General features: G+C 39.2%; 1 protein-coding gene across 1 annotated transcript in view; it reads left to right on the top strand.

The window, feature by feature from the left end:
* Nucleotides 1-22,995, top strand: part of SF3B3 (splicing factor 3b subunit 3) — a 52,513-nt gene that overhangs the window by 12,533 nt on the left and 16,985 nt on the right. Inside the window, exons 9-11 of the mRNA XM_046681750.1 lie at nucleotides 10,555-10,720; nucleotides 15,981-16,076; nucleotides 18,865-18,937. Of these exons, the coding sequence (XP_046537706.1) occupies nucleotides 10,555-10,720; nucleotides 15,981-16,076; nucleotides 18,865-18,937 (335 nt within the window). The remainder of the gene's footprint in view (nucleotides 1-10,554; nucleotides 10,721-15,980; nucleotides 16,077-18,864; nucleotides 18,938-22,995) is intronic.

Genomic DNA, 22,995 nt, shown 5'->3' with positions numbered 1-22,995 from the left:
TTTATTTTTCCTTTTTCTCCCCAAAGCCCCCCGGTACACAGTTGTATATTCTTCGTTGCGGGTCCTTCTAGTTGTGGCATGTGGGATGCTGCCTCAGCGTGGTCTGATGAGCAGTGCCATGTCCGCGTCCAGGATTCGAACCAACGAAACACTGGGCCGGCTGCAGCGGAGCATGTGAACTTAACCACTCGGCCACGGGGCCAGCCCCCCCCAACCTCAGTATTTTTTAAGGACGAATAAGTCATTTCTAGCAACTCGGTTATAAAATCTCAATTTTTGTTGTCCTCCACCACTTTCAGCTGAGTGCTAAGTTCTGTTTTTAATTCTGTATCACTTTTCTGTGGCATTAGTCTGAACTAGTTCACTGGTTTCCATATGGCATTTCATTGACTTTCCTATAAAATTCAACCTTTATAGTCATATCATTAATTGGACAAGATACAACCCAGGTGAAATAATTTCCCCGTCCCTGTTTTACCATCTTTGATGGCTTTTCATTGCCAAATGGATGAAGTCTGAACTCTAGCCTTGAATTTAAGACCAGTATCTAAGACTCCAATTTACTTATATGAGATAAGATGCCATAGTCTTGCTTTCTAATTTACGTTTTTCCAGTATCTGCTAACGTCTGTGCAAACCACTTATCTAATGCTCAGTTTCCTCATAATTAAAATGAAGGTGTTGTCTAGGATTCTGTGCCATTCCTGCCTTGTCTCCAACTGTTCTCCCTGTCTTAAACATGCCTTTTACTCATCCTCATAGACTTTATTTATTTATTTATTGTGAGGAAGAGTGGCCCTGAGCTAACATGTGTTGCCAGTCCTCTTTTTGCTTGAGGAAGATTGTCACTGAGCTAACATCTGTGTCAATCTTTTGTCTATTTTCTGTGTGGGACACTGCCACAGCATGGCTTGCTGAGTGGTGTGTAGGTCCACACCTGGGATCTGAACTCTCAAACCCTGGGCTGCTGCGGTGGAGCGTGTGAATTTAACCACTATGCCACTGGGCCGGGCCCCTTCATAGACTTTATTCCAACTGCTCCTTTATTACTCCTTTTCCTGGCTTAGATGTCTTCCGTTGCACTTTTCACATATAGCCTGTTGTCTATCTTCATCCATTTCTAATTTTTTAGTTTTTTCTTAACAAGGGATTTTCATTGTAGAAAAGTTAGAAAGTGCATGCAAGCAAAAGTGTCACTTGCAGTCCTTCCACCCAAAGATAACATTTTTGTGTACGCTTCCTGTGTGTGTATATTTAAATGTTTAAAAAAAATACAACTGTGCATATTTACTGTTCTGTAATTTGCTTTTTTTAACAGTAATATGTCATAAATATCTTTCTATACTAATAAATACAGATCTGTAACATCATTCACTTTTTTGGTTGCATCTTTTTTTCCTCCACTTTTTCATGGTAAAACATATATAACAAAATTTGCCACTTTAACTATTTTTAAATGTTCAATTCATTGGCATTAATTACATTTACGGTCTTGTGCAACCATTACTACTGTTATTCCGAATTTTTTTGTCACCCCAAACAGAAACTTTGTAACCGTTAATGCAATAACTTCCTATTTGCCTCTCCCCCAACCCCTGGTAACCTAAGTGGAATCATACAATATTAGCCCTTTTCTTTTTTTTTTATTTCTTTTTTTTAATTGAGTTAACGATAGGTTACAATCTTGTGAAACCTCAGTTGTACATTATTGTCTGTCAGTTGTGTTGTAGGTTCACCCCTTCCCCTTTCTGCCCACCCCCCACCCCACCTTTCCCCTGGTAGCCACTAATCTGTTCTTTTTGTCCACATGTTTAAATTCCTCATATGAGTGGAGTCATAGAGATTGTCCTTCTCTATCTGGCTTATTTCACTTAATAATATTTGCCCTTTTCTGTCTGGCTTGTTTCACTTAGCATAATGTTTTCAGGGTTCATGTGTAGCGTGTATCAGCACTTCATTCCTTTTTATCCCCGAATAATAATCCATTGTATGCATATATTCCATTTTGTTTATTTAACTGTTGATGGAACATGGGTTGTTTCCACCTTTTGGCTCTCATGAATAGTGCTGCATTGGATATTGGTGTTCAAATAATCTGTTTGAGTTTTTAATTCTTTTGGATATGTACCTGAGAGTGGAATTGCTGAGTCATATGCTGAGTCTGTTTAACTTTTTGAGGAACCGCTAAGTTTTCTGTATCAGCTGCACTATTTTACACTTCTACCAGTAGTGTATGAGGGTTTCAGTATCTCCATATCTTCACCGACAATTATTTCCTGCTTTTCTGATTATAGCCAGTAGGTGTGAAGTAGTATCTCTTTGTGGTTTTGATTTGCATTTCCCTTATGATTAGTGATGTTGAGCACCTTTTCATGTGCTTTTAACCCATTTGTATATCTTTGGAGAAATACAGAGTTTTTTGCCCATGTTTTAGTTGGGTGGTTTGTCTTTTTGTTTTTGAATTGTTAGAGTTTTTTGTATATTCTGGATATTAATCCCTTAACATGTACATAGTTTGCAAATATTCTTTTCCATTCTGTAGGTTGTCTTTTCATTTTGTTGATAATGCCCTTTGATGCACAAAAGTTTTTAATTTTGATGAAGTTCTTTATCCATTTTTTCTTTTGTTACTTGTGCTTTTATATCATATTCTTAGAGAATCTGTTGCCAAATCCAAGGTCATGAAGGTTAACCTGTATGTTTTCTTCTAGGAGTTTTATGGTTTTAGTTTGTACCTTTAGGTTGTTGGTCCATTTTTTTGTTTTTTAAAGATTTTATTTTTCCTTTTTCTCCCCAAAGCCCCCCAGTACATAGTTGTGTATTTTTAGTTGTGGGTCCTTCTAGTTGTGCCATGTGGGACACTGCCTCAGTGTGGCCTGATGAGCCATGCCATGTCTGTGCCCAGGATTCGAACTGGCGAAACCGTGGGCCACCGAAGCAAAGCAAGCGAACTTAACCACTCGGCCGCGGGGCCAGCCACAGGTTGTTGATCCATTTAGAGTTAATTTTTTAAAAAATCTTATTGAGGTCATAATAGTTTATAACATTGTGAGGTTTCACTTGTACATTATTATTTGTCAGTCACCATGTAAATGTGCCCTTTTATCCTTAATGTCCACTCCCCCCCACCCCCTTCCCTTCTGGTAACCACTAATCTGTTCTCTTTGTCCATGTGTTAATTTATCTTCTACATATGAGTGAGATCATACGGTATTTGTCTTTCTCTGTCTGGCTTATTTTGCTTAACATAATACCCTCAGGGTCCATCCATGTTGTTATGAATGGGGTAATTTTGTCTTATTTTATGACTGAATGATATTCCAGTGTGTGTGTGTGTGTATATATATACACACACACACACACCATATCTTTATTCAATCATAAGTCGATGGGCACTTGGGTTGCTTCCACTTCTTGGCTGTTGTGAATAATGCTGCAGTGAACATAGGAGTGCATAAGTCTCTTTCAATTGTTGATTTCAAGTTCTTTGGATAAATAGCGAGTAGTGGGATAGCTGGGTTGTATGGTATTTCTATTTTTAATTTATTTATTTTTTTGTGAGGAAGATTGGCCCTGAGCAAACATCTGTGCCAATCTTCCTCTATTTTATTTGGGATGCTTTCACAGCATGGCTTGACGAGTTATTTTCTTCTGCCTTGCTGTCCTTAATACTTTTTCTTTGTCATTGACTTTTGCCATTTTTACTACTATATGCCTTGGAGAAGGTCTTTTTCACATTGATATAATTAGGAGTTCAGTTAGCTTCTTTACTGGTATTTCTAACTGCTTCCCCAGGGTTGGGAAGTTCTTAGCTACTGTTTCTTTGAACAAGCTTTCTGCTCCATTCCTCCTCTCGTCTCCCTGTGGAATACCCATAATCCTTATCTTACATTTCCTAATTGAGTTGGATATTTCTCTGATAATTTCTTCATTTCTTTTTAGTCTTAGTTCTCTCTCCTCCTCCATCAGAAGCATTTCTATATTTGTGTGCTCCAGATTGCTAATTCTGTCTTAGATAATATTGGCTCTGTTATTCAAGGAGTCCAGATTTTTCTTTATCTCATCTATTGTGTTTTTCATCTCTAGCATCTCTGATTGGTTTTTCTTTATAGTTTCAGTCTCTTTTGTGAAGAATTCCCTCTGTTCATGAATTTTATTCCTGATTTCATTGAACTATGTGAATTTTCCTGTAATGCATTGGGTTTTTTTATGATAGCTATTTTGAATTCTCTGTCATTTAGGTTGTAAATTTCTGCACCTTCAAGATTGATTTCTGCGTGTTTGTCATTTTTCTTCTGATCTGGAGTGTTAATATATTTCTTCATACTGTTTGATGGCATGGATTTGTGCCTTGGAATACTGATAGTATTGATAGTATCTGGTCGCAGATTCCACTTGCCGCTACTTGGGGGGATACTCAAGGGATGTATATCCTGAGCCTGCTGTGATCCCTGGTGTCTGTCCCTGTCCTTCAGAGTCTATGCTGATAGGGCCTGTCTGTGATTGCACGCTTGCTCACTTACAGCTGCTGCTCTTCTAACATATGCACAGTCACTCTTGCCAGCCAGCTGAGCTGGAGTACCTGGTGAGTTTCTTTCCTGTGCGTGATCTGGGGGTGTTCTCACTGTCTGCTCTCCAGGAGTGCTGGCTTGATGAAGACACTCCCACAAGAGCTTAGCCTCCTCTGTTTGGAACTTTCCCAGAGGCTGTGAGGGAACTTGAAGAGAGAAGGTGTTCCTGTGGAGAGCTGCCCCTTCCCCCTGTTTTCTCATAGCCACGCATGGTCTCATGCCCTGGGTTGCAGCTGGGGATGGAGAGGAGCTCCCCTTACCTCCTTCTACTTCCTCCTGGGTGGTCCAGCATCTCCATCTCCAGACATATGGCTGTGTGAGTCTCTCACACATGTTTTGTGTTGTGTGACTGTCCTCTGTTAGTTTATGAATGTCCTTTTCATTGTATCTTAGGGGGGAAAGTCTAAGGGAAGAGCTCATTCCACCATGACGTTGACTTCACTCTCTCCTTGAGCTAATTTTTTATGTTGTGTGAGGTAGGTTCAAGTTCATTCTTTCACATTTGGAAATCCACTTGTCCCAGCGTCATTTGTTCAGCGTAGCATTACTCTTTTTTTTTCTTCCTCAGAGCCCCAGTGTGTAGTTGTGTATCCTAGTTGTAAGTCATTCTAGTTCTTTTATGTGCGATGCTGCCACAGCATGGCTTGATGAGTGAGCAGTGTGTAGGTCTGCGCCCAGGATCCAAACCAGTGAATCCCAGGCTGCCAAAGTGGAGTGCCTGAACTTAACCACTCAGCCCTGGAGCCGGCCCCTTGTAGCATTACGTTTAATGCCCATACAATATGGCATTATGTGGGCACAAGTTAATTTACTTAAATAAACTTTTATATTGGATAGAAATATCCAATTTATAAATTTATATTGGATATTTTTGTTGGATAGACTTTCTTAAGGATATGGTTGCTGGATTAAAGAATATACACCTTTTCAAAGTTTTTGACACATTGCTGAATTACTGAAGGTTTGTGCTGATTTATACGTTAGCAACAGTGTGTATTGTCTGTTTTCCCACATATTGTCAAGACTGTGTGCTCATGGTCCCTGACTTATGATGGTTCACCTTAATGATTTTTTGACTTTACAATGGTGGGAAAGCCATACACATTGTTTAGAAAGTGTACTTCGAGTTTTAATCTTTTCCTAGACTAGCAATAATGCAGTATGATACTCTTGTGATGCTGTGCAGTGGGAGCAAGCCACAGTTCCAGTCAGCCACGCAGTCGTGATGGTGAACATCCGATACACTTATAACCATTCTGTACTCATACAGTCATTCTTTGAGTACGGTATTTAGTACATTATGTGAGATAGTCAGCACTTAATATAAAATAGGCTTTGTGTTAGATATTTTACCCCACTGTAGGCTTATGTAAGTGTTCTGAGCATGTTCAAGGAAAGCTAAGATAAGCTATGATGTTCAATTAGGTTTTTTGGTTTTTCTTTTTGAGGAAGAGTAGCCTTGAGCTAACATCTGCCACCAATCCTCCTCTTTTTCCTGAGGAAGACTGATCCTGAGCTAACATCTGTGCCCATCTTCCTCTACCACTGCTTGGCTTGACAAGCGGTGCCATGTCCATACCTGGGATCCGAACTGGCTGCCAAAGTGGATCGTGTGAACTTAACTACTGTGCCACTGGGCTGGCACTCAGTTAGCTTTATTAAATGGATTTTTGATTTAATGATATTTTCAATGATGGGTTTATTGAGATGTAACTCCATCATAAGTCAAGGAAACTCTCTCCATATATCTTTTATGCTTTGCTAATTTATTGGGCAAAAATTTTATTAAAGAGATTGGACTTTTTTCCTTTGCTTGCCTAGCAGTATGTCTTCTGTTCATTGCTTAGTCACATCTCTGCCTAGTTTTCTATAGTATCCTTTAGTAATGGTTAGGGACATTTTTGGGGAGACAGTAGAGCATAGTGAAAACTCTGGAGACACAGTGTCTGAATTATAATCTTGGCTTTATGTTTTCTGGCTCTATATTTTCTGCCTCAGTTTTCTTATTTATCAAGTGGGGATAATAATAGTGTATACGTTTTTGGATTTTGTGCGTATTTAATAATACAGATGCCAAGCACCAGTAAGTACTTTGTGTTGTAAGTGTTTAGTAAACGTTGATTACTATCTTTCCTGTTATTTCCCTCTGGTAATGTAGAAAGTTATGGAAAATGAATAAAAGAGCAAATAAATAATAAAAATCACCCATTATCCGAGTATCCCAGAATAGTCGCTTTAACATTTTGTTGCATCTACTTCCAGTATTTTTACTTTCTAGTATTTATATGTAATTTTATTTTAGAGAACTACATCATTCTCTAAAAAATTATTGATCTACTTTTGCACATAAGCATTATATCATAATTTTTTTCCATATCAATAAGTCTTTATTTTTCACTTAAAATTTTTATTTTTTATCATGAAAATGTTCTGAGAGGTACATGAGAAGACAGAATAGTATAATTAATGAACCTACGTGTGCCCACCACCTAGCGTCTACAAAGGTCAACCCATGGCCAGTCTTGTTTTATTTATACCCCACCTCCCCAGAATAATAGTAATTCCTTAATATAATCTAATAGCCAGTTAGTATGCAAATTTTCTATTGTCTCGATAGTTTTTAAGTTGATTTGTTCAGATCAGGATCCCAGCACGACCCATATATTGCATTTGGTGTATGGGAAACATTTTTAATGGCTGATACTATTTTATGGCCATGCTCCCTTTTGGTGGCTATTTTAAGTTGTTTCTTCTTTTGCTATTAGAAACAGTACCATGGGGAACATAGTAGGTACATCTTTGCATGTTAGCTGAGTAAAGCAATAGTTTAAATTCCTAAATGTGGGACAAAATTTTGATAGGGAATCCCAAATTGTCCTCCAAAAAGATGACATCAGTTTACATTCCCACCAGCTGTGTATGACCTTTTTCCTCTCAGTACATGACAAAGGGCAAGTTAATAAGCTCTTGAAAATCATTACGAAAAAGACAAGCAGTTCAGTCAGTAGGAAAATGGGCACAGGGTTTAAGTATGCCTTTGACAGTAAAAGAAATACCAGTGGTCTAAAGGTGTAATACATAGAAAGCTTTCAAGCTTATTTATAATTGAAGGAATGCCAATCAAAATAAGGTGTCATGTTTTCACCAGCGTATTGGCAGACTTAAAAACTTAGATATAACCTATCTTAACAAGGCTGTGCGTGGAAGCGATAGCCGCGGACGTAGAAGGTTTTATCTTCTTGCTCATTAACTTGTACAGATTGTGTGTTTGTTAAGATTTTGCATCCTGGTTGTCTATTAAGTCTTCTAAAAGGACTTAGGAATATTACGTTGATTCCTTTTGTTCCGAAGATTAATAATGAACATTTATTGAGTACTTGTCTCTATGTATCAGACACTGTTGTAAATGTTTTTCTTACATTGTCTTAGTTTGAGTTCCCCTGCAAAACAGAGCCTGTGACAAGGACTTGGGTGGAGGTAGATTATTGGGAGGTAATTGCAGGAAGCAGGAGTGAAGGACCAGTGGGGAGAGATAGGGAAAGAGGAAAAGCCAATATAATGGCTTGTTATTGAGGTTCCTGCTGTGGACAGTGGGAACTTGCTTCCGTCAAGACCTGGCAGAAGCATGCAGAATGGCTCTCAGAATTGCCACCTGAAGCGTACACCACCAACTCCTCTCTCCTGAGTTGCATGTTACCCCTAGGAGCATAATCTCTCCTGCACATCTTCTTGCTCCGGCAGCTTCCCACAAGATAGAAGTTTTTGGGGCAGAGAGTAGTAGAAAGACTACAGTATACAGGTGGGATGCTTGTTAGAGAGTTTGAACTTGTGAGAAATTACCCATTGCTGCTGCAGCTGAAATTTGGAAGACTTAAGAATGGTGATTTTGAGGCATCAGAAACGTGCTATGGGTGTTAACTCATTTAATCCTAAAGAAACCTATTTATTTATCAATCAGACACTTAATTTAGCATTTACTATGTTCCAAGCACTGTTCTAAGCGCTTTACAAATATTAATGTGTAACATTCCCTATGAGACAGAGCCATTATCTCATGTACAGTTTAGGGAACTGGGTCACAGAGAATTTAAGAAATTCGATCACACAACTAAATCTAACTCAAACCCAGACCACCTGGTTCCAGCATCCCTCCTCTGAAGCAGAACACTATAGTCACAGAAATTGTTTTACTAAGATTCAGCCAAAGCAACCTTTCCTGTGATGGTGATAGTGAGCCCAGCATCTTTTTGGTTACTGGCAGTTACTAGACACTGAAGGTGTCTTTGACAGCTAGTCTTTATCATCTGTATATAGACATCTTGCCTAAATAAGGGGTTCGTATTAGTTAACTTTTTGTATGTGTATCCTATCTTCTCACTGCTTTTTAAAATCATTCAAGGATAATAACCCTATTTGTTTTTGTTTTTACATTTTTTAATATATTTTTTTAAGGAAGATTAGCCCTTAGCTATCATGCGCTGCCAATCCTCCTCTTTTTTTTTGCTGAGGAAGACTGGCCCTGAGCTAACGTCTGTGCCCATCTCCCTCTACTTTATATGTGGGACGCCTGCCACAGTATGGCTTGATAAGCAGTGCGTAGGTCCGCACCTGGGATCTGAACTGGTGAACCCCAGGCCGCCAAAGAAGAGTGTGCGAATTTAACCTCTGTGCCACTGGGCCGGCCCCTAACCCTATTTGTTTTTTTCATAATTTAGCATAGAATCTGATGTGTTTACCAAGTGTTAAATGCTGAGGTTTATTTGTCTCATGTTTATTGAGTAACTTATGTATTTTAGACCCTGATTTAGTCATTTTATTCTGCTTCTAAAAAGCTGCACTTGATATTGTTTAAAGTGCTCTGTATTGAAGGTCCAGTATATTACTTAAAGAATAAACGTGACTGGTAGTTTGGTGTTTTATGTTAATTGAACTGCTTCCCAAAAGCTCAGTGCATGCTCAGTTTATGATGGTATATTGTTACAGATTATCTACTCTCAAATTGCTTTCCCTCTTCCTTTTGTGGTTTGCCTTTGAATCAGTTCGCTAAGGATTATTAGCCAGAAGACTGACAGGAGAAGGGCAAGATGACTGTTGCTTATTGTCTCTGGGTGCATTTATGTTTGGTTTTGGGGAAGAATACTATAATATCTGCGTACTTTTGCAAGATCACCACCAGTTCTTGCTTTTTGTTAGATTTGGCCTGGTCGTTGGTTAAAATAGGAAATGGTTATGGGTTTTCTTTGGACTTCATTCATCTGTATTTCATTTTATTTGACAAACACCGTGCTTACTAAGTGCTGTGCACTAAGTACTCATTGAATAGCACATTCCTGTAGAATTCAGTTTTATAAATGAGGCAAGTGAGGCACAGAGGGATTAAGTAATAATATGTGGCTAGTTAAGGAGCGGAGCTGGGATTCAAACCCCGGCACTCTAAGGGAAGCCCAGTGCTTTTAACTACTGTGATGCTAGGATCCTTCCAGTGTACCAGTTTAAATTCAGTATTCTTAATTTCTTCATCCATGTTCCTTTCTTAAGAAAAAGAAAGAGAAGGGGCCAGCCCCATGGCTGAGTGGTTAAGTGTGCACACTCTGCTTCAGTGGCCCAGGGTTTCACTGGTTCGGATCCTGGGCATGAAACTAGCACCGCTCATCAAGCCATGCTGAGGCAGCATCCCACATAACAGAGCCAGAAGGACCTACAACTAGAACATACAACTATGTACTGGGCGGCTTTGGGGAGAAGAAGGGAAAAAAAAAGATTGGTAACAGATGTCAGCTCAGCTGCCAATCTTTCAAAAAAAAAAAAGAGAGAAAACACCACTCAGATAAGCAGAGATTTCAAAGTATAGATGCTAACTCAATCATCTGTGTTATAATTTTGATTAGATAATTGTGAATTGCTTTATGAACATTATATTGATGGCAGATGTTATCTTCAGGCAGAAAATGTTTTAACTAAGGTCTTGTTTGCTTCTCCCCAGTTACTTATATCAGATTGCGCATCTTGGAGATGATGATGAAGAACCTGAGTTTTCATCTGCCATGCCTCTGGAAGAGGGAGACACGTTCTTCTTTCAGCCAAGACCACTCAAAAACCTTGTGCTTGTTGATGAGTTGGACAGCCTCTCTCCCATTTTGTTTTGCCAGGTGTGAATCTTTCTAGTCACCTCCACAATGAGCAGTGCCAGCCAACTGTTTTTGAATCTGAACGAGTTTAAAGTTTTAACTCCGGTTCAGTTAAGGACTAGTCTGAGAGTCCAGTTTGTCAGTATATCTATGGAATTGCCACATTGTAAAGGTGAAGCAGCCAAAGGTAGACGTTGGGGTAGTAAAAATTATGTGAATCCTTGGACTTTTTTTTCTTTTTTAATATAAAACTCATGTTCAGTGGAGAAAGTTAAACCATATGAAAGGTGAAAAGTAAAAGCCCTGGCCTTGATCTTTTCAACCGTCCATTCCACTGAGGCCGCTGCTAATAACAGTTTCTTGTGCTTGCTTCCAGGCATTTTCTCTGCATCCATAAGCGTGTGTGTGTATGTTGTATTTTTCTTTTCTTTTTTACTATTTTATTTTATCTAGGTCACATTGGTTTATAACATTATGTAAATTTCAGGTGTACATCATTATATTTCGGCTTCTGTATAGACTGCATTATTTTCACCACCAAAAGTCTAGTTTCCATGTGTCACCATACAAATGTACCCCTTTACCCGTCTTGTCCTCTCTCTAACCCTTTCCTCTCTGGTAACCACCAATCTGTTCTCTGTATCTGTGTGTTTGTTTTTTTATCTCCACATATGAGTGAAATCATGAGATATTTGTCTGCCATTTCAGTTTGGTGGTTTTCTGTGATGTTTTTCTCAGTGTCCTCTTTGTTTATGATTTGTGATTCTGCTCTGATTTTTTGTTTTGTGGTTACCATGAGAATTGTCTAAAAGATCTCGTAAATGAGATAGTCCTTTTTCTGCTGACAGCATGTTATCTCCATTAGCCTATGCATGTTCTGTCCTTTTCTCTTCCCCTTCTGCGTTTTTGTTGTCACAAATTATCCTTTTTTTATGTTGTGAGTTTATTACCAAATTGAAGTGGTTATAGTTATTTTTGATGCTTTCTTTCCCTTTAGCTTTTTAAATTGTTTATCACTTAATTGTATCATATCAGAATAACCTATTCTGATAGAGAGCTGCAATTTTCTGATTCTGTCCAGCATGTTGCTCGAAGCTTTGTAAACCTTTGCTTTTTTGTTTCAGATGTGAGGGCTCCTTTCAACAGTTCTTGTAAGGCCAGTGTAGTGGTGATTAACTTCCTCAGCTTTTGTTTGTCTGGGAAAGCCTTTATTTCTCTTTCATATCTGGTTAACTTTGCTGGTGTCAACGAAAATAATCCATAATGAATCTATAAATCGAAATTGGAGTGAGTTTATTATGAGCCAGAGCTGAGGACTAGGTTAGCCCAGGGCTTGCCTTCTCCGAGGAAGGAAAGGCACCAAAGAAGTGGGGTGTACAGAGTGGTTATGTACCCTCTTGGCACAAAGAGCATACATCACATATGATAGGAATGTCCTTTTTACAACAGTCATGAGATTGCCTAGCCAGCACAGCACGGCTATTCACACAGTAGGTAGTAGGTCTGCTGTCTCGAGCTGGGTGATCACGGGGTGAGCGCAGCAATCAATTCGTAGCCTAGGGAGGATGCTTATCCTTAAGGAAATGCCAGCGTGGGGGAAGTTGCGTCTTTACTTTAAGGCTGCTTGTTCCTGTCTTTGGAGCATAGCAAATGCTTAAAGCAGATATACAGTGCATGCTCAACAACCGTGTTAGGCCCTTTTGGAAAAACAAGGTCAGGCTGAATTAGTTTTACACCAAATGGCTTTCTCATAAACTCCAGTATATCCTGTTGCTTCCCATTTATCACTGGATAGAGTATTCTTGGCTGATAGTATTTGGTTTTCAATATTTTGTATATATCATTCCACTCTCTCCTAGTCAATAGAGTTTCTGCTGAGAAATCCACTGATAGCCTGATGGGGATTCTTTTCTAAGTTATTTTCTTCTCTCTAGCCACCCTTAATATTGCTTGTCATTGATTTTCGACAATTTTAATATAATATTCTTTGGAGAAAGTCTTTTTGTGTTGAGATAATTAGGCGTTCTGTTAGCTTCATGTACTGTCTATCCAGTTCCTCCCCCAGGTTTGGGAAATCCTCAGCTATTATTTCTTTGAATAAGTTCTCTCCTCCTTTGTCCTCTGCTCCTACTGGGATACCCATTATCCTTATGATGCTTTTCCTAATTGAGTTGGATATTTCTTGTAGAATTCCTTAATTTTTAAAAAATCTTAGTTTTCTCACCTCTCCCTTCTGAATCATTTCTGGATTTCTATCTTTGAGCTTGCTAATTCTGTTTTCCATATAGTCTGCTCTACTTCCAATGCTTTCTACTTTATTTTTCATTTCATTAAAGTGTCCTTTATCTCCAGAATTTCTCTTTGTTTGGTTTTTTTTTTTTAGAGTTTCAATCTCTTTCGTGAACTACTCTTTCTGTTCATTAATTTTATTTCTGAGCTCATTGAACTGTCTGAATTTTCTTGTAACTCATTGAGTTTCTTCATGACAACTGTTTTGAATTTTCTGTCAGATTGCTATCATCTGTGACTTCAAGTTTGGTTTCTGAAGAGTTGTCATTTTCTTTCTGTTCTACCATTGACTTTTGATAATTTAATAGTTCTTCATTAGTTGATTCTCTCCTGGTGAACTTGTGGTAGTAAACACCTTTCTTATTTGGGTACAGCATTGGTTACTTTGGTTCTGAGCTGCTTCTGGTTGTATATGAGAGCCTGCACTTTCCACCCTTCACTTCACTGCCTCTGCCAGAGGCATTGTCAGTGCCGTCCTTGTACTGCTTGTACCTCCAAGGTTGCTGTGCCTCGCTATGTACAATGTCACTGCAGTCTCAGTTGTCGCCACCAGGGTTGCCTGGGTACGAGCACTTCTGCTGCTTCTGGAGTTGGCCTGGTGCTCGTGTTCCCCCATCAGCTCTCTGTGGGCTCTCCATGGGCTCGGATGCTGCTGCCCTGTGCACCACCTGCACTGCTGCTCCCAGGTTATCTGGGGATGCTGGCAGTACTGTGCCAGGGACATGGGGTTCACAGGTGTCACTCTTTCTTGCTAGAGGCCTGAGGTATTGTATGCAGCCCATGATGCTGGTATAGCTAGTGTCAGGGGTGCCACCACTGGGGGCTAGATCATGGATTCTCCTGTGGCTCCTGAAGCCTTGGGTCTCAATTGTCACCTGCAACTGCTGTGGGAAGGGGAGAGGCTAAGCCTCAAGTGCTGTTGCTGCTCCTGCAGTCCTGGTTGCTGCTCTGTGCCAGTGTGCTTTCTGAAACCTCAGGTCAGGGTACTACTACCCCTGCCAGTGATACCTGTGTTTTGGATGCAGCCCTTGCTGCTGGAAAGACTGGTGTCTGAGTCACTGCTGTCTTCAGATGTATAGATGCATGGATCTCTCAAGCATTCCTGTGTGCTGTGCAAGGAGTCCTTTGTTAGTAATGGCTGTCCCCCTGGTTGTAACTTAGAGGGGAGAGACAAAGGGAACAACTCACTCCACCGTGGTGCTGTATTTTTCTTTTTAATGTAAATGGGTTCATGTACTTCACAGTATTCTGGAGTTGACCTTTTATTACTTAACAGTCTATGAATATGTATATCTCATTTCCTTGTTAAAATACTCCAGAGACACTGGGATCAGTCAGTAACAACCTTTTTAATTACATCCTCAGGGAGGAACCTGGGGTGGTCCATGATGGGGATTGTGTTCCTCACTACTGGAGCTCAATTGCAGCAGGAATTTTACCATGTCATTGTGTCCTGGATTGCTGGGGTTTGAGTGACCATTAGGTTCCACCCTGCCCTGTCTAATTGATCACACTTTAGTGGGAAAGAGGTTTGCTCACTGTGTGCTGGGGAAACAAATCAGCATTCAGGCACTCTTCCTGGTAAAATTAACCATTCTGAAATTAATTGCTTTTATTTTTTCTTTTTGAGAAAGGGTTAGTCCTGAGGGCCGTAGAAAATAAGTATAAGCAATTTATAATTTGATTATTAGTGATTTCCCCCCTTTCACTGGAATTTGAGAAAATAATTGTGTAAATAGTTTGTAGCTCAAGAATAAAATTAACAGGAAGTTCATGTATCTGTAGCAGGGCTATAAGCATTTTTTTTTGCCATCTATCTCTACTAGTCTGGTGAGGGATCTGAATCCCCACTCTGAATAATATATGTTTTTTTTTTTTTTGGTGAGGAAGATTGGCCCTGAGCTAACATCTGTTGCCAATCTCTGTCTTTTTGCTTGAGGAAGATTGTTGCTGAGCTAACATCCACGCCAGTCTTACTCTATTTTGTATGTGGGATGCTGCCGCAGTATGGTTTGATAAGAGGTGGGTAGGTCTGCACCTGGGATCTGAACCTGTGAACACTGGACCAGTCACTGAATAATATTTCATATTCATATAGTCAATTCATATAGTGATAAACATGTGATAGCCAAAATAGCAAAATATTTTTTAAATTGTGAGAAAGTAATATATATGCCTCTTTATTAAGACTTTAAAGATGGCGCATTTAAAATAGGTGAGTTAGTTTTTTAAGAGGTTTGTGTAAAGGTTGTATAGACTTACAACCCACATGCTCACCCATGTTACAGTAGGCTACGCTCCCTTTCAGACAGTCAGGAATTTTTGTTTGAACTGACCAGTTGGACAGAATTACAATATAAATGAGTGACCTCTTTTCATGTATTAGTCAACAAATAATTGTACTGGAAAGCAGCTAGATGTCTGGGATACCAGTATGAGAATACATGGCGTCCCCATTTGGTGGCTGAATAACCAGGTGCAGAGTTACCCAGCAGTTGGTCAACTACGCCATAGGAGCGTCTATCGATAGGGCCCTCTGATCATGTGCAGTCCAACAGCAGATCAATAAATGTAATTTTGAAGTAGTGATAAGGGAAATGATAATTAGAGGTATCTATAAACTTTAATGGTACATGAATAAATGTGATGTTCATTGGTGACATAGTCACAGATACTGATAATATTACAGTTTATCTGTAGTTTTAGTTGGAAGGAAATGCTAAATTTAGTTTGAGATTATATAACACTTTGTTTCAGTAACTGTAAAAAATCCTTTGTTAACTTAATAAGCCTTTCTTGGTAAAATTTGCTGCTTCAAACTGGTTTGCTTTTTGGAACACTGGAGCATTTTCCTCTTACGCCCCCAGGGCCAGTAGTCAATATATACGCTTAAATAAACTAAAAAGTAATTTGTTCCCTGAGAATCATCAGGGTTGGTTGTCAAAATTTAGCAGAAGTAGACATTTTTTCCCTTAACTTTTTCTCTGTACAGATAGCTGATCTGGCCAATGAAGATACTCCACAGCTGTATGTGGCCTGTGGTAGGGGACCCCGATCATCTCTGAGAGTCTTAAGGCATGGACTTGAGGTAAGATTGGAATTTCTAGATCGTCAAAGAGTTTGGTGGAAATCATTGACAAAGCAGCCAGCCTCTGGCTTTACTCTGATGAGATCCAAGATACATTTAAGGTTTCTGTGAAAGGACAGTCTTTACTTCCTTCTCTATTTCCATAAAGTTTAGAGTTTAAATTTCCAATTCCTTAACGTGTTTGCACAATAGGCACATTTTTAAAAATTGGCAAATGGGGATAAAAGGGAAAAAATGACCTCTACTAGTTCCAGGCTCACTAGTCAACACGGAGGTTAAGAAATCTATGGAACATTTTACTCCATTACCTTCTACTCTTGGTCTTTATTCAGTGTTTTGATTGTTTTATTTAATTAATTAATTAATTTAAGATTTTATTTTTTCCTTTTTCTCCCCAAAGCCCCCCAGTACATAGTTGTATATTTTTAGTTGTGGGTCCTTCTAGTTGTGGCATGTAGGATGCCGCCTCAGCATGGCTTGATAAGCGGTTCCATGTCTGCACCCAGGATCCAAACCGGCGAAACCCTGGGCCGCCAAAGTGGAGCGTGTGAACTTAACCACTTGGCCATGGGGCTGGCCCCAATACTTTCAGTTTTAGGTGTGTCAGTACTGTGTATATATTTTTGTCTTCCTAAATTTTTTCCTTATTACTGTGTGCTCTTAAATTGCATCGTTTTTATTGTTTCTGTAACATTCCACCATAGTGGAATCAGAATTTATTTAGTGAATCTTTTATTTTTAGACCTTTTAGGTGATATACACACTCAGAATTATTGTCTCAAATCCCACATCCTCTTTTCATCATGGTTCTTGTGATACCTTTTAGCAAGTGCCCTGTTCTTGATTTTGTTAAGAGTAAAATAAAGCTTCTTGCAATAATTTGCTTTCAGAGCTTGGAGTTGGCAAACTACAGGCTCCCAGAGGCCCACTGCCTGTTTTTGTAAATTTTTATTGGAACACAGCCAAGGTGACCTTGGGTGATTTGTTTTGTTTTGTTTTGTTTGAGGAAGATTAGCCCTGAGCTAACTACTGCCAATCCTCTTTTTGCTGAGGAAGACTGGCCCTGAGCTAACATCCATGCCCATCTTCTTCTACTTTATATGTGGGATACCTACCACAGCGTGGCTTGCCGAGTGGTGCCATGTCCACGTTCGGGATCCGAACCGGCGAACCCCGGGCCACAGAAGCAGAACGTGCAAACTTATCTGCTGTGCCACTGGGCCGGCCCCTGACCTTGGTTTTTAATTCTGGCTCTACCACTTATTATTACTAAGCTTTTGTTTCCTCTTCTGTAAAATGGGCTTGATAAATGAACTTGCCTTAAAGAATTGTGTGAATTAAGTGAGATCATGCATATGAAGCAGTTAGCTCCAGGTCTGCCATATAGTAACTGTTCAATAAATGTTAGCTATTAATATTGCTATTTCAGAAAATTAAAAAAAATTTTGGCTCCCAAAGTATTCATCAGGTCACCAAATTTTCAATAACTTCAACCCAATTTAGTCCAATAGGTCTTGATTAGATTCTTACTGCTCATTGGATCCCATCGAGCATCTGATGAAAGCTAAGAAGCACTCTCCACCAAAAATGGATTATGCATTAACAGAAAATTTTATGTACAATGTAAGAGTAAAGGACCCGATTAAGAATCATTGTTTTTGAGTTCCTTCCCTCCTTCCACTTTTTTCCAATTCTACAAAAATCTTTATTGTATGTAAAATATTTTTAAATTATTGAACATTGCTTTGTGTGTGTATGTCTATTTGTTGACCCTTGTGTTCGAGCTAGATTATGGTGTCAGTTGAGCAAGGTCACTGTCAGATAGTACATTTGGTATAGAGTATAGCATACCTGAAATTTACATTTTATTGATGATGAAGTTTTTCAGGATTCTCCTATACCATGATCAGGTATTCCTGCAATTATTATATCAGTAAACTAAAAAAAGGGTAATAACTTTCATGAATATATTGAGTTCTTCCTACAAAAACTAGTTACACAGTACAGTATATATTAAGCTGTCCATTGTCTCTAGGTCATTTAAAAATACTTAATAAAATTTTTAGTTTAGAATGGTTTTAGATTTACAGAAAAACTGCAAAGATACAGAGAGTTCATGTATAACCCATATCCAGTTTTCCCCTCTAGATCATTTTGAATTCATCTTAGATATTTCATTTACTCTCATGTTTGAGAACCTATGGGACATTTCAGAGGATTCTTGATTCTGACCCTAAGGAGCATAGAAATCTAGTAGGAAAAACAAAACAATTCCTTAAATCACTTTTTAGATAAGTGCCCTAAAGTTGGTGATTGTGATTTCTCTAAGAGCTTATAGGAGGGAGAGATGACTGCCAGCCTAAAGGATAAGGGGAGATTTTTCCTAAAGGATGTGGCATTTGAATTGGTCCATGAAGAGAGATGGGATTTGGTCTCATGGGAGCTAGGGAAAGAAATGGGACGCTAACTTGGATGGACTGTTGCATTCCTACATACTCTCTTTTTAAGGAGGATGCAGGTATGCCATACCCAAAGGAAGCGAATGGTTTTGGTTGCAACAACCATCCTTTTTGACGTTCCGTCACTTCCTGCTAAAGTCTGTTTATGGGGATTGCCAATACCTCCAGCTTTTTTGTTCTTACGTTCTTTTTTGACTAGAGGGTTCCATTCTTTTAATCCAGCATACAGTGAGCACTGCCATATTGAGACCATTTTATCTAGTATAATTGTAGGCAAGGAGCCGAGTTCCCTGCTCACTGGATCTGTGGTTTGTCTCCTCTCCTGTCAGGTATCAGAAATGGCTGTCTCTGAGCTACCTGGTAACCCCAATGCTGTCTGGACAGTTCGTCGGCACATAGAAGGTAAACAGCCCTTTTCCAACAGTCAAAATGAGGGTCTGGGTGCCATTGACAATAGAAGGCTTAAGAGTCTGCATTCACAGTCTTTCTATATCACTTCATCTAGCATCATATACTAGATAGCATATCATTTTCTGGCCTGACACCATGTCTTTTAGGCTCTCCCAATCAGGATGCCTTCACCTGCTACTACTTTTTGTACACATGGGTAAGGGGGTGCATAGGGTGGCTGTTAATATTCAATACATATACACTTCAGTATCATAGAGCTGTCACGTGTGATATTCTTTGACTGTATTCGTCTTTAAGACTGGTTCCATCTGTGTAAGAGGTATGGTGTGAGGGAAAGTTTTTGCTTCTTCATTTTTCTTCAACCATATTCTCTTACTGTGCTGAAATGAAATGACAGTGAAGTTGAAGATGTTATTCTAAGTATTAAGAGATTTGGTAAAGCTTGTTAATTAGTCCTGCTCAATTGGCGTAGTTATGCTTAAGGAAAGCGGAGATTAATTGAATGTCATCAGAATTTTAGAGTGAGTGGAGAAGAAGGGATGGATGAAAGAGAGGGGAATCAGCTCCTGGGTGAAAATGGTTACCTCATCCTAAAATTTTCAAAATTATGTGAAAATGCATAGTAGTCTAACAGCAGGAAGGTCTTGTGACAGTTGAATTTCACTTTCTTAGAAATAAAACTCAATTCTCATTTTCCCTTTCATTCTTTGGGGCTGTGGGTCACTTCTGTATTCCTAGACCTCATTTTCCTCTTGTTCCCTCAGGAATGTGGGACTGCTCAGTAGGATCAGCTTGGCCAGCATACAAAGCGTTTTCAGGAAAACAATGGGAAAACTTCCAGATATTTAGATGTTCTTGTTGTACAGAACAAGTTTAAGGGAGCTGGGAGATGTGTAGGAGGGAAACCTCTTTTTATTAGTGGAATACACATTTTGCTGCATTTTGTTTGCATGTAGGCATTAGAATCAGATCTGAGTTGAGTAGAAAGAAAAAGTGATTAGGAAATTAGTAGGTTCATTTTAGCTGAGAAGATAATTATTACATGGTTGGTTTTGAAAAATTTCCTCATTTGCGTAAACAGAAAGAAACTTTTCAGTATTGATGTTCACCTTTAGCTTGGTGGCTAGTTGATGTTATGGCTTTTGAAAACATTGCCTAGACTGTTCGAATTAGAAAGATCCTTTGAGATCAAATCTAGTGTGCTCCCTCTTTGTTTTTTTTTTTACTTCTTAAACTTTATTTTAAAATAGATTTAGATTTACAAAAAAGTCATCCCTCATTTTTATGAAGGCAGAAAATCACAGGGTTTATTGTTCCAAGATAGTGCATCAAGGTACTAGAGACTGAAAGCCCTGTCTCCTGAATCCCAGCCCAATGCTCATTTGACTAATCCTGCAGTGAGAGTCTGTGGGTCTGGATGGTTTTTTAGGATAAGTTTTAAACTCCTATCCTGCAATCTTTCGAGTGCCCACCTTGCACTCAAGAGTATAGGATTCCTACTCTCAGAGCACTGGCCATCTAAAAAAGAAGACAAGTATACAAAAGTATTGTGTGTTCTGATGTGATGAAAGGCAGAGGCATGTTGCCAGGAGGAGTTAGAGGAGAGGGAATGGGCAATTGTTTGAGAATCAGCAAAAACTATTTGGACAACGTTTGATATTAGTGATAAGCTGTATGTTGCATGATGGAACTTAAATGTAGCCGAAAATTTTTCTTTTCTAAATACCAAAATCTAGGAAGAGACTACACCCAGTGAATTTTACTCTTTAGAAACTATAATTTGGGTGATCACCCACAAAAACAGGTCAGGTTCCCTCTGTTCATTCTCTTTCCAGATGCCCCAAGATACTGTTGAGTGAACATCTCACATGTCCACACATGCTGCAGTCTTCCAGGCAATTACTAACCTTGGCTGGTACTTGGTGATGCACACTACCAATACCAAGCCTTTTTTTCTCTTCCACAGGTGGCTGGTGAAGGTGCTGATTACCACAGGTGTGTACCTACTGCTAGGGTCTACCATGGGGTCTTAGAGTTTACCCAGGGAGAGGGACCTGCACAAAATATTGAGGCCACACTCGTGGCGTCTCTCAGAGGGTAACTTTGCAGTTAGCCATCCATGTGCATTATACACGTGCACACCCATCTGTCTGTATATGAAATGGTCTGAGGCAGGAATCAGCTTCAATTACTTTCTACCACAGAACGTGGAAGATAGGATTCATTTGTCTTTCACTAAGCTGAAAGAAGCTGTAGCTAAAAAACCTTACTAGCTTCATACTCTTCCTTGGAGGTTTATACCTTCCAGGTGTACTGACTGAGAGATCAGGTCCTGGAGAAAGCCCTCCTGGCTCCCTTTTTTTTTAGTATAATCAGAACTGTGCTGAGGCAAGATAAGTACCAAGTAGTCTGAATATTAAGTGAAAATGAGATATTGGAAGCTTAAATCATCTGGATGGTTGCTTACTTTACCCTTCGGAGTGAGCTGTTTGTTGAGCTTCAGATAGTAAGGCAGGGGAGAGAAGACTAAAGCATTCCCTCTCCTTTGGGCTGCTTCAGCAGCGCCCAGACAGACAGAAGTTCTATTTAACTGAGACAAAGATGCATTCTCATACCCTAATAGATTCTTCACTGAAGTATGAACTAATGTTCTTTTATATGAAACTTGAAACCCCTGGAAAAAGGCAATGTGGTTATTTATAGTTCATAGTCATTTACCTTGAGTGAAGCTTCATTTTGTTGTCAACTCCAGCTTTTAACGTGTAACCTCCCTAAGACTTGAGCAGCTGATCTGCTACAGGTTCTCCTGGCCTAGAATGAAAAGGGTATAATTTACAGTGTGCTTAGTATACACAGGGAAATGGATATTTTGAGGAAATCTGTGAGGTAAAGCAGCTTTGAGATATCAGTCATTGCTCTACTACTTGTTGGGTTGCCCAGCAAATGTAAGCCCCTATTTGAGTCCACTGAGCATCTCTTTATTTTTATATCTGAACAGTCTGGCGCATTGGGTCAAAGGGAAGATAAGGACCCAGGCAGCCCTCCTTCCACCCTCCCCGCATTCTTTGCATGTAGTTAAAAGTTGTATGATCTCTTTTCTGGAAGTCTCCCTTTTCCCTTGATTGAACAAAAGAGACTGAAATCCTGGCCAGTTAGTGAGTCCTTTGTTGTTTGGCTTTAATTTACTCTGGCACAGATTTTAAGTTTTTAGGTTTCAGTAATGAGAACGTGGGAAAGGACACAATATTCATACAATGTTAAAATTAAGCAATTCCTGTTATTTTTACACACCAGAAATTTCCAGTTCAAAAACTAAGAGCTGGAGTAAAACTTCCAAGTTTGGTGTTGTGTGGAGACTGATTTTGGTTTTGTTGTAAGCTATTAAGACGTCTATTTCAGAGACAGTCATGTCCTTGTTCATAGTATGTGATGGTGAACAGTGCATGTCCTTATTCATATTTTGTGATGGTGAACAGTGCTGTCTTAGCCATTTTTATAAGGTGTCCCCAAAGCATTTGATAACATGTTGACAGTTATAACAAAATAATCTAAAACCATCTGCTTGTCCAGTGTTACTCCATATGATTGGGAAATTGAACCGTTACTCTGTATTCCTGGTATAGCCATTATATTACACTCCTTGTTAAAGATCTTTGATCCTTGAGTTTCAGCCACCCAGTCAGTACCCACATATTAACTGAAGCAGTTTTGCAAAACAGTACTTGCCCTTCCTATGTGTGAAGCCAATTTCATAAATTATATTTATTTCTATGTATTTCTATTTAAAAATGCTGATTGTAATTTTATGTCCTGCTAATAGGTCAGAACACTACTATAGGTTACACCAATGATAAATCTTCACTTGGTCCCTTTTTCTATAAGGAATACTGATTCTGCTGAAATAAATGAATAATCTTAGTTCAGCTTGAACCACTTTAGGAGCAATCAGAATCCAAACTGTGTCTTTGATGTGAGTGGGATGGATCAGCCCTATGACATTGAGCTCTAACGAGAGCTCAGGCAAACAATCCTATAGCTGCTTCTGCTAA

This window comes from Equus quagga, chromosome 13 (assembly GCF_021613505.1).
Source record: "Equus quagga isolate Etosha38 chromosome 13, UCLA_HA_Equagga_1.0, whole genome shotgun sequence".
Classification (NCBI taxonomy): domain Eukaryota; kingdom Metazoa; phylum Chordata; class Mammalia; order Perissodactyla; family Equidae; genus Equus; species Equus quagga.
The sequence above is the reverse complement of the archived record's forward strand: the minus strand, read 5'-3'. Positions and strand labels throughout refer to the sequence as shown.